This window comes from Bison bison, unplaced genomic scaffold, assembly GCF_000754665.1.
Source record: "Bison bison bison isolate TAMUID 2011002044 unplaced genomic scaffold, Bison_UMD1.0 scf7180017864229, whole genome shotgun sequence".
NCBI classification, from domain to species: Eukaryota; Metazoa; Chordata; class Mammalia; order Artiodactyla; family Bovidae; genus Bison; species Bison bison.
In genome coordinates this window covers 1,592,842-1,605,520 of record NW_011494801.1, presented here as the reverse complement: position 1 = coordinate 1,605,520, position 12,679 = coordinate 1,592,842, and the positions used below count along the sequence as shown (strand labels likewise).

At 40.2% G+C, this 12,679-nt stretch overlaps 1 protein-coding gene across 1 annotated transcript in view; it reads left to right on the top strand.

Annotated features, from left to right (window-relative positions):
- Positions 1–12,679, top strand: part of ADCY10 (adenylate cyclase 10 (soluble)) — an 80,927-nt gene that overhangs the window by 37,836 nt on the left and 30,412 nt on the right. Inside the window, exons 16-18 of the mRNA XM_010846010.1 lie at positions 2,709–2,983; positions 4,453–4,589; positions 10,401–10,529. Coding sequence (XP_010844312.1) covers positions 2,709–2,983; positions 4,453–4,589; positions 10,401–10,529 — 541 coding nt within the window. The remainder of the gene's footprint in view (positions 1–2,708; positions 2,984–4,452; positions 4,590–10,400; positions 10,530–12,679) is intronic.

Here is a 12,679-nt window from a genome sequence, read left to right as displayed (position 1 = left end):
ATACCTCTCCACTGCAATTCATCCTCCATATAACTGCCAGGGTGTATGCAAATTGCTCCAACCTCTGCTTTATACTAGTCAAACAATTCTCAATACTAAGAGATAAAAGCTAAAAGACTTTTTTTTAACCTTGGAGAAATGCTACTCATCGTTCAGTGTCACCTCTTCAGTTGAGAACTCCCCCAGATCACAAGGCATGACTAATTCCTCTCCCACTGTGCTTCTGTGACACTGTGAACATACTTCTTATTATGTTTTCCATACTGTATTGCAATTTGCTACTTCAATCTGTGTCTCTCTCCCTCAGGACATTGTGGACTTCTTAAGGAGAGGGAGCCTCTTATTCATTTTCGTATCACTATTGACCAGAAGAATGTTTGGCACACAATAAACAATTCAAGTTTGTGGCAATAAATGTACAATAGAAATTCCTCCTTTTCCACTGCAGGCAAATAAGGCCATATCAGTAATTTCTAAATGTCAGATTTTGAGGACTGTTTGCATCACAAATATCCAGGAAGCTTGATAAAATATATGTATTTATGAGTTCTACCTGAAATTGAAAAAGGCTTGGTTTGGGCCTAGGAATCTGTTTAGTTTGTTTTTAAAATTCCTCAGTGGTTCTGATACAGATCTAGTTGGAAACTGTGACTAAAGCTGTGCTTTGACTCAGTGCTATGATGACAGTCTTTGGATCATTTACTATCAGTGTGATCTTGGGCAAGTGGCTTAATTTCTCTGTGCCTTAATTTTCTCAGTAAATAGATTCAAGAGTGCCACCTCTGTAAACATTATGAAGATTTTAAATGAATTAATTTATGGAAGTGCATCACACATTGCTGGGAACACAGTAGGTGCAGTGTAAATGTTGGCTTTTATTCACATTAGATATGACCCAATTCAATCTATTTAAAAATTTTTTAAATTTATTTGGCTGTTCTGAGTCTTACTTGCAGCACACAGGATCATCAGTCTTCACTGTGGCATGCAGGATCTTACAGTTGTGGCAAGTGGGATCTAGTTCCCTGACCAAGGATCAAACCTGGGCCCCTTGCATTGGGAGCAGAGAGTCTTAGCTGCGGGACCCCCAGGGAGTCTTCAATCTTCTTATTTTAAATCTATGGAAGCTGGGGCCAATGATGTACTATTGAATTCATGTGGGGGTTTTGGTTCTTGCTTTACTCTCCTCAATTCACAAATAATTCACTGATAAGACCATTCTATGAGTAAAACTCACATTCCTATCTGCCCATATGATATTTTTAAAGACAGGAGTTTTAAAGATGATGGTCAAATACAAAACAAAACAATGGGATGCTAACCTCTATTCATTAAATGTTCTCAGAGTCAGTGAAGAGCGTACAATCTGGTGACAGAATGAGGCTGTAAGAGGAGACTTACTGTGTGTATGTGAGAAAACAGGCTATGTAATACTTTAGAATGATCGTCTTCTGAAATTTGAAAGTACCCTTTACTGCTTTGGTTTATAAAAACATATAGAGGGAAAGAATGGCTTAACAATCACTTCTCAGAGGGAACCAAGAGAAGCCAAGAGCAGTCTGGAGCAGCAAGAATGGGAAAAGTTTCCTCCATTTAGATATCTTACACTGTGGAAATATAGAGCCCACTACACGAGGGCTCACACTACAATGTAAGCTCTATGTTTTGTCTAATACTGTATCCTCAGTGCTTAGAACAGCACCTGACTCTAAGGGATGCACGGTAAATGCTTAATGAGCAAATAAATAATTCAGACTCGTTAGGGAAAAGCAGTCTACACGAAAAAAGGACACTTGATCTGTTTTTAAGTATAACGTGCTATAACTCAAGCTGCTGCTGCTGCGAAGTTGCTTCAGTCGTGTCCAACTCTGTGCGACCCCATAGACGGCAGCCCACCAGGCTCCCCCGTCCCTGGGATTCTCCAGGCAAGAACACTGGAGTGGGTTGCCATTTCCTTCTCCAATGCATGAAAGTGAAAAGTGAAAGTGAAGTCGCTCAGTCGTGTCCGACTCCTAGTGACCCCATGGACTTCAGCCCACCAGGCTCCTCCGTCCATGGGATTTTCCAGGCAAGAGTACTGGAGTGGGGTGCCATTCAAGCTAGAACAGCATACACTGCTGGCAGGGCAAAGACCAGATCGATTCCTCTCAGCACTTTGCCTCCAGCACCCAGCCCAGTGAGTGCTTGGTAAAGATGTGTTGAATAGATGTTAGCTGAATAAATGTCAAATAGGTATTTCCAGGAGACCTTCATTTTTCAATAAATTAGAATGACTTGAAGTAAATCTCAGTTATTTTTATGTAATGGGTATTTAACTTGACTACAACCCATCTATCCTATACATTATCTTGTCACAAAGATCTGACCAAGTATGAGTTTCTTCCAGCCAGTTCAGTCCCAATGGCCACAAATTCCAAGTTAGCAGAATCTAAATTATCACAAAGACACTGGAAAGAAAAGATTTAACTTAGCTTTGCAAAACTCAGTGGAAACACATGCATACCCATACATATGTATAAAAAACTGAAGTCATGGGAGTTCCCCGGTGATCTAACTGGATTCGGTGCTTTCACTGCTATGGCCCATATTCAGTCCTTGTCCGGGAACTGAGATCCCACAAGTCTGGCGGGGCAGCCAAAACACAAAACAAAAACAAAAAATCCTGAAGTTCTACAGCACTTTTCTTTCTATTTCTTCACCTGGTTTAGACAGTGAAAGAGGAAAGGATTATTTTCATCGTTGATGAGGGCCAGTTTATCGATTCAGCCTCCTGGACCTTCATGGAAAAGCTTATCCGGTCTGTTCCCATCTTCATCATCATGTCCCTGTCTCCCTTTGTCAACACACCCTGTGCAGCTGCCAGTGCCATAATGAAGAACAGGAACACCACCTATGTCACCCTGGGACCTGTGCAGCCTAAGGACATCCTCAACAAAGTCTGCCTGGACCTCAGTGTCAAGGGCATCCCCAAAGAACTGGACACGTGAGTAACCCATTTATCCTAAGGCCTTGACTTATTCACCAGGTCCAAACTTCATCAGATTCCTTAGGTTGTGTCTGAAAGCACCCATTTCAGTATTCCCACTGGTCTCGCCTTTCAAAGGGGCCATTGAACATGCTTGGTAGGATGGATGCTGCTCACCTTGTCTTGTTATGGTCCTTGTTACATCATGTTCAGCTTTGCTTAGAGGCATGAGTTTTGCTTCCCTTTCATCAAGCTGGGTACAGGTACACTCAACTCTAACCCACAGGGACTAACGTCACAGTCATGGGCAAGTGACACGAAAGGCAAATTGGTGAACGTTAAAGACCACAACCCACAACTGAGCCAGGTCTTAGTCCCCAGTAATAACATGGTCTGGTACTGGTGTTCTTTGTCACGGTAGATGTTGATATCTTCTCAGTGACTCCTGTACTGGGTCTTGTCAGCAGTCCCCTTAACAACATAGAAATGCCCCTTCCTTAGCTGTCTGTTTACAACTCACCATGGCATCTGTTCTTTATAATGAGGTTATCTTGCTTCTGGAAAAGCAATGTCTCAGACACCAGGCATAAATTTGCCGTGTTCTCTCCCTTTGACTCCCTGTCTCTCCCTCTTTATCTCTGTATTTATTTAATATGTATATATTTATTATATATATGTATTACCTTTTGATCTATCCTTCCTAATTCTAGGACTGCGTCTCAAAGATATATTTCCAGGGAACTATACTCAAAATTTTGTAATAACCTATAAGGGAAAAGAATCTGAACATATATATAACACAGTTATACGTATGTGTGTGTGTATATATATATATAATCACTTTGCTGCATACCTGAAAATAATACAACATTGTATATATATTGACAAAAATATGAAGTGACATATGGACACAGTTTTTATTGAGGCATTATTTATACTAGTGAAAGACAGAAAACAATCCAAATGTCCGTCTCTAAGAGGACAGTTAGAGTGAAGTTGGATGCATTCACAAAGTGGAGCCCTGCATAGCTACAGAGAGAAATAAGAAAGCTCTACTGACACAGAGGGATGACCAGGATACACTACTGAGGGGAAACAAGGGGAAGCCTAGTGTGCACTATGTACAAAGTGCTGTTTTTTAACCTAAGGAACGGGGTGAAATATATATGTGCATTTTCTATAGTTTTTGAAAGAAACCTTGAAAAGATAAGCCAGAAACTAATTTAAATGGTTACTTATAAGGTGAGGCAGGGAAGCAAGACTGAGGGTGTACCTTATTACGTAGTTTTGAGTTTGGAAAGATTTAAATGTCTTATGTAATTTTCAAAAATGAAAGAAAAAAAAGCAAAGGCAATCCCTAAAAATGGAAAACAAAACAAATGGAGAAAGAAATGCGATTATTTTTGAGTGATTGAGAAGACTCAAATATTTTTCCTTCCTAAAAGATAGTTCTTTGATATAAATAGGTTGCCTCATTTTCACTACAGGTATCTGGCAGAGGGAAGCTGTGGAATTCCGTTTTACTGTGAAGAATTGCTTAAAAACCTAGACCATCACAGGGTACTTGTTTTCCAGGCAATGGAGTCTGAGGAAAAGACAAATGTGACCTGGAATAACCTGTTCAGTAAGTCCTATAACGATGGTTCTTTCTCTCACTCTCCTTCTGAAGAGAGAGTGGCAAGAGTAGGCTTTTCCGTAGGCTTCTTCCTAAAAGGGTTTGAGGAGGCAGTGAATCCTGGACTTGATATCCCAACTGTGAGAGAACTTAACATTGCCTGGGACTCACTGAACTGAGAGGAAGAATGTAGACCTGTAATCGAGATGAAGGAATGGAGAATCTTAAAGCCCAGAATCAGAACTGGTGAGGGATGTGGATGTTACCAGGGAAAAGAATAACTTGTTTTCCAGAGGTAAAATGATTATCTCAAAGTGAATTGTCAACGAGGTCCTCATGGCACTGAGACATGCAGAAGGATGAACTTTAGATAGTGGCACAAAGAGGCCAGGTGGCTATTTTTAAGAAAATGGTTTTGTTGAAGGGAAAGGGTGGGGGTTGGGGAAAGGGGTACAGATGCAAGCTGGGATGTAGACGATTAGGATTAATGTGAATGATAGGAAAATGTCTAGGGTGGGTAGGCTAGTTATTCAAGGAGGTGGCAGTGATAAGGAGAAAAAATAATATGCTAGCAAAAAAGAAAGGAGGGAACTATATTTAGAAAAAGGAAGAAGGTGGCAGTGATAAGGAGAAAAAATACTATGCTAGCAAAAAAGAAAGGAGGGAACTATATTTAGAAGAAAGGAAGAAACTATATTTGGACACAAAGGTTTAAGAGAGAGCATCTATGCTATGAAAAAAGAGTTAGAACAGTGCAATCAAAAGAAAATTTTAGCTTTGAAGTTAGGAGTCCAGATTCCAGTTCTCCATATGACATTTAATAGATGATATTTAGGGATTAGTCACAACCTTTATTGCCAGCTACCTGCTCTATGATGTAGAATAAAGGAACTCAAATCTTTTCTCATTTATTCACTCAACAAAGGTCTACTGAGCACCTTTCCTGTGTCTTACACCACAGTAGGCATTCTGGGGATCTCTTTGAATATAAACAAAGTGAGTGAATATAATAAAACTTTGCTGCCTCATTGAGTTTCTTTAATTAAACTTTTTGAGGTGATCATAAATTTACATACAGTTGTAAGAAGTATTGGGTTGGCCAAAAAGTTCATTTGGATTTTTCCATAAGGTGTTATGGGAAAACTCAAATGAACTTTTTGGCTAAAACAATAATATGGAGAGATTCTATTAATATATACCCTTTACCTGGTTTTCCCCCATAGTAACATAAGCAAAACTCTACAATATAATATCACAACCAGGATATTAATATTGATACAATCAAGATACATAATATTTTCATCACCACGAGGATCCCTCATGTTGCCGTTACAGCCACCCCACTTCTCTCCCACCCATACTTTCTTCCCTGGTAATCACTAATCAGTTCTTCATATCTATAATTTTGTGACTTTAGGGAATTTTTATAGATCGAATAATAGAGTACTGTAATCTTTTGAGATTGTTTTTCACTCAGCATGACTCTCTGGGTTATCTGGGTTGTTGTGAGTATCGGTAGTTTGGCCTCAGTGGTTGCTGAGTAGTGTTCCGTGGTATGGACATACCGTAGGTGGTTTAGCCACTCCCCTGTTGGAGGACACCTGGGCTGTATACAAAAAAAAGAATGCTAAAGAACATTATTGAGTCAGCTGACAAGACTGGAAGATGGACAGTAAAAGATGATAAGTATATTCCACTTACGTAAGAGAATTGTTATTCTTGGGGAATTCAGAGTAAAGTATTTGGGAGTAAAAGGGCATGATTTATGCGACTCAATACTCAAATGAAATGCTTCTGAAAAATATGTACATAGAGAACAAAGGGTATAGCAAATGGCGTAAAATGTTAACAATAGATGGATTTGAATAAAGATTAATAGTGTTATTCTTACAACTTTTGATAAATTTGAAACTTAACAAATAAACAAATTTTTTTTAAAACCAAACAACTTTTATTGGTTTCCTACTGAGTTTACAATGAAATCCAAACTCCCTAACTTGGACTGGAGATCCCTGTGGGAGCTGCCTTCCACGCCCTCTGTGGTCTCAACAACATTCTGAAATACGCTCCAGCCACATTTCTGCTCTTCTAACACCCTGAGCTCCTGGTTGCTCCCTCTCCTTGGTGTTTTGCATACCTACTTCCTCTTGCCCTTATCTCAGGTATTATCTCCTCACAGTCACTTTCTCTGACCATGCCTTGCTTAAGGAAGACCTTCCCTACTCTGCGCTTTTTCATTCGTCTCTATCACCATGTTTCTTTCTTTCACAAAACTGAGTCACATTATGAGGTTATCCTCTTAATTTATTTATCTGTTGGTTATTATTTGTCTTCCACTGTGAGAATGTCAGCTCCCTGAGGGCAGGAAGTCTTATATACTCCTGAATCTCCAGTCCTAGGATGGCCTGTACCTAAAGGTCTTATACCTAGAGTGATAAAAGAATGGTCATCACAGTGCTAGGTCCTGGAAAGGGACATTAAAAAGCGTAGAAGACCATGGATCAAGTCGTGTTCTTTATGTATTTTTGGTTGTATGGCTTGTAGGATCTCAATTCCCTGACCAGGAGTTGAACCCGAGCTACAGTAGTGGAAGTGCTGAATCCTAACCACTAGACTTGCCAGGGGACTCCCTGTCAAGTCACATTCTTAATCCCTGTTCTCCTACCCCCACGACACAGGCACACACCTGGTCCCTTTTCTGGTATGCTACCCTTCATTTGCTGCCCCCATCCTGAACTCTTCCTTTGCCCCACTTGCCTTGCTGACCAGTCCTCAGCTTGGCTCCTGCCCGGGTCTATGTTCTGAGGAGGGCATTCTTCACATTCCATCCTCAACCTTTCTCTTTGCTAACTCAGTACTCTCTCTCCACTTGTTTTCAGTTTTTCATTTGTTTTCCAACCTTCTATGTGTGAAGTGCACATGTGAGTGACTATGTGTGTGTTTGTGTACATAATATCCAACCTTAATTTCACTCTTAATTCCAGACCCATATTTCCAATTGCCCATTGTCCTATACATCCCACCAAACTCAACAAATATAAAATGTAACCCATTACCTCCCTCCCATACTGCATCTCCTCTTGTATTTCCCAGCTTGATTATTGGCAACACTCATGTTTCTCTCACCTCCATCACTATCTTGCCTAGGTCTCTTTTTCTCAATATCGTTAGTATTCTTTGCATTATCACTTGCATAATCCTACCCATCTTCACTTCCTGATATTCCATTGTCATAGTTGGAATTCCACTGGAATTCCATGGTCACATTCCATTGACTAGGAAGGTCATACACACCTTCCTAGTCTCTTGCCTCTCCTCACTGCTTCCAGTGTTATCTTCATAAAAATGGTTGGATCACTACCATCCAACTTGGGATATTTCTCCATTGTCTATGGAATGAAGTCCAAACTTCATAGTGGGGTATTGAATGCACTGCATACTCTGCTCTCAAACTTTCTAAGTACATACATCTCCTACAGTAAGTAGCACTCCAGCACTTCACCCACTGTGGTTTAGTCACACTGGCCTCTTTACATTTCCCTAAATTGCAAAGTGCTCGTGGCTTCTGTGCTTTTGCGTTGATCACCCTTCTATTTTCTACTTAGAATATCCCTTCATTCTTTAAGGTTCAACCAAAATATTTCTCCCTCTATGAAGCCTTCCTGAATCTACTGACTGAATTAATTGTCCTTTATTCTCTATTCCTCTTTGCTCTTTAGCTCTTTAAGTCACTTTTCCTGTATTATGATTAGTTCCCTAAATATCAGTTTCCATAAATTTTAAGATCCTTGAGGACTGGAAGCATGCATTAGCCACATTTATAGCCTTCACAGGTTCTGATGTATAGAAAGTCTATACTGTGTTATGAACTCTCCAACACTTAACATCTGTGCCTACTCATGTGGCACTTGCTTACTATCTGGTTATTTGACTCTCTGTGTATATACCTTTTCTTTCCAGGAGTTCAGGAACTTGATTATGGTCACCCTCATATTTCCACATTGCCTATCTCAGTGTCTTGTATGTGGTGACCCAAGGACGAAAGAGTAGATAAAACCAAGGAGGGTCTTGGAATGCAGGAATGGAAAAACCATACCCTTATCATCCTTCCCTCCCCTATGTTGTAACTATTAACAGATTTCAGGTCTTCCTAACCTGTCTCCTCTCCTACCCTATGCTGCTGCTGCTAAGTCGCTTCAGTCATGTCCAACTCTGTGCAACCCCATAGACAGCAGCCCACTAGGCTCCTCCGTCCCTGGGATTCTCCAAGCAAGAATACTGGAGTGGGTTGCCATTTCCTTCTCCAATGCACGAAAGTGAAAAGTGAAAGTGAGGTCACTCAGTCATGTCAGACTCTTCACGACCCCATGGACTGCAGCCTACCAGGCTCCTCCACTCATGGGATTTTCCAGGCAAGAGTACTGGAGTGGGGTGCCATTGCCTTCTCCGTCCTACCCCACAGGGAGAAGATATTTGGCTTACTGTTCCCACCCCCACGCAGTTTATGTGCTTCATCCAATCAGCAAATGACCTGCAGGACCCCTATCCCACTCCTTGTACCCTGGGTATAAAAGTGGACGAAGGACCCCTATTCAGCGTCAGTTCTCCCTTGAGCTGGCCTGCTGTTCTAACAGCTTCTCCCACTCTAATAAACTTTATTTCCCTTTCATTCTGTCTCATGTCTGGAAATTCTTTTCCAACCTGTGCCCGGACCATGACATTGCAACTCAAGTGTTAATGAATGACTGGAGGGACAAATAAGTAACACATTTTGGAGTACCAGGAGAAAAAATTACCATGCAAGTTTATATTCAAACTTCATTTTTAATATCTTTCTTTTATTAAAAAATGAGTTCTTAAAAATTTTTTTAAATTTATTTTTGGCTGCACTCAGTCTTTCTTGCTTTGTGCAGGCTTTCTCTTGTGGCAAGTGGGGCTGCTCAGTTGTGGTTTGTGGGTTTCTCGTTGCAGTGGCTTTTCCTGTTGCAGCACTCAGACTCTAGAGAAGAGGCTCAGTAGTCTGGCAAGTGGACTTAGTTGCTCCAAAGTATGTGGTATCTTAGTTCCCAGGCCAGAGATCAAACCCATGTTCCCTGCATTGGTAGGTGGATTCTTAACCACTGCACCACCGAGGAAGTCCCTAATATCTCTTTCTGACAGTAACTATTCTTAAGTAGAGTACAGTCTTCTACAGAATGAGCTTGCCTCTGAGTGTGGGTATTTCAGTGTGCACACAAGTATATACTGTAAGTATACATATAAGTGTATCGTATACAGTAAGTATGGGTTTCCCAGGTGGTGCTAGTGGTCAAGAACCTGCCTTCCAATGCAAGAGACATGAGACACCAGTTCGATCCCTGGGTCATGAAGATCCCCTGGAGGAGGGCACAGCAATGCTTGCCTGGAGAATCTTCAGGGATAGAGGAGCCTAGTGGGCTATGGTCTATACGGTTGCAAAGAGTCAGACGTGACAGAAGTGATTTAGCATGCATGCACGTATAGTAAGTATAAACTGTAAGATACACCCTGATAATCTTTGAATCAAATTTTTGTAAAACTGCATGTATTATGGAAGACATTCAGTTGTTATTACCAATCCTTTTTTTCTTGGGCAGGGGAGGGAAAGAAAAACATGTTTTGAGTAAATTTTGATTTTCATATGTCAGCTTTACTTAAAACAGTATTCCAGAATACTTTAGGGGCTGACACACATCTCTGCCTGCTCATTCTCATGTGAGACCCAACTCTAAGTTTATTGGAAAACCCGGATAATAATAGGACAATGACTCTCAACTTTTCTTCCCTTATACCTCTCTATAGAGAACTTTGCTAAGCCAACAGAGGACTTAAAAACATTTACTTTCAGTCTTGAGGAGGAAAATGAAGAAGTCTGTAACCTCGCTAGTGGTGTCAGATTGAAAAACTTGTCACCACCAGCATCATTAAAAGGTAAAGAAAATGTGACCTGGTGTTCATTTTCCAGGACCCAGATTTTCCTCTTGCTTTCTTTAGAATGCTTCAACAAAGGAGAAAGTGAGAGGGTAACAGACAGGAAGGCTGGGGTCTCCAAACGGAGGAAATAGGCTGCAAGCGTTGGACATTGTTTCTCTCTCTCTTAAGTGGCAGGAGGAAACAAACTACAAGTGTTAGATATTTTCCCCTTCTCTGTACAAATTTAAAAAGAGGTTTCTTTTAAAATTCTGTGTCACCATGACAACACCTGGTTCTACCTGAACTTAACTTTTCTCCAACCTTGAGCTAACCAAGGCATTTTTCTTATGGAAATGTTTTTCTTAAGCTATGTTAATGAACTATGTATTTATCCTAAACTGTCTTCAAGTTGGTTCTGCCTAAGACTCAAAACTGACTTGACAAACCAGTATGTTTTACTCATGCAAATATTCTCTTAAGCTATGTTAATAAGAGGCTTCCCTGGTGGCTCAGAGGTTAAAGTGTCTGCTCTGCAATGCAGGAGACCTGGGTTCAATCCCTGGGTCGGGAAGATCCCCTGGAGAAGGAAATGGCAATCCAATCCAGTATTCTTGCCTGAAGACTTCCATGGACAGAGAAGCCCGGCAGGCTACAGTTTGTGGGGTCACAAAGAGTTGGACACGACTGAGCAACTAACAGACACACACAGTAGCTATATAACATCTGGCTAAAGACTAGCAGGAGAGGCACTCTTTCTGCCAGCTTCTGATGTCTATGTCAGAAGCTTTCTCTACCTCTTTTATACTTTAATGAAACTTTATTACACAAAAGCTCTGAGCGATCAAGCCTCATCACTGGCCATGGATTGAATTCTTCTCCTCCGGAGGCCAAGAATCCCGGCATCTTGCACAGCTCAGCAACAACCTTTCAAAAGGAAGATAGAAGACTGGCTTTATCTGTTTCATGTTACCTAGGCAATGGGAAGGCTCCATGGTAGGCTTGCTTTTCCTTTTCTAAATAGAAGCCACCTTCCTCCTGTGCATATTTTGGAGTCTGATTTGAACAAGGTTTTATTCAACTGCATAAAAGAATGATGTATAGTACATTTGCAATTAAGCAGAAATCAAATAATGAGAGAAAATCTAACACTGATACTGTTTCTCAGCTATCTACTTCTGAAATGACAAACAAGGGAATTTATATCAAGAAGGTACTATTATTCATTTCAAAAGAAACTAATTTCAAGCACTGTTCTAGTATGCATTCAGCTCAAGTCCATGCCTTGTATGGAATGTTCAAATGTTTAGTAGAAGGATGAGATTTCAAGTTCTCAGTCTTCAAAACAGCATTCTTTGTGTTTCATTCACTATGTCTAATAAAGTAGCAAGGTAGACTAGTTTGGTTTCTTTTAACCAGTATTTTTTTATTGAAGAAGTTGATTTACATACAATGTGTATTCATTTCTACTGTACAACAAAGTGATTTTTGTTATATATATATATTTATATATGAAGTATATATATATGTATATTTATATACATATATATACACAAAATTATGTACTTTCTTTTTAACTGTACTATGTGGCTTGCAGGATCTTAGTTCCTCAACCAGGGATTGAACCCAGGCCATGTCAGTGAAAACCCAGAAACCTTACAAGTATACCTCCAGGGAATTTCCATGTTCTTTTTTCTATTATGGTTTATTATAGGATATTAAATATAGTTCTGTGTGCTATACAGTAGGACCTTGTTGTTTATTCATTCTTCATATAAAAGCTTACATCTGCTATCCCTGCTTACATCTGGACTAGCTTGGTTTCTACAATGTTCTGTGGACAGGTTGAAGAGTTCATATTTTGTCCTGATGTGGGTGATGCAATAGACGGATATACTGGTCAAGAGTCCAGGAAGTTATGTGAGCTTTGATACTCAAGCTTAGATGGAATTGGAGCTAGGAGCTCTCTGCCACTTGGTCTTGATCATAGAAATAATAATGAGTTGTCACAAGAATGAAAACTGGGAAAGGTCAGTTTTCATTCCAATCCCAAAGAAAGGCAATGCCAAAGAATGCTCAAACTACTGCACAATTGCACTCATCTCACATGCTAGTAAAGAAATGCTCAAAATTCTCCAAGCCAGGCTTCAGCAATACATGACCCATGAACT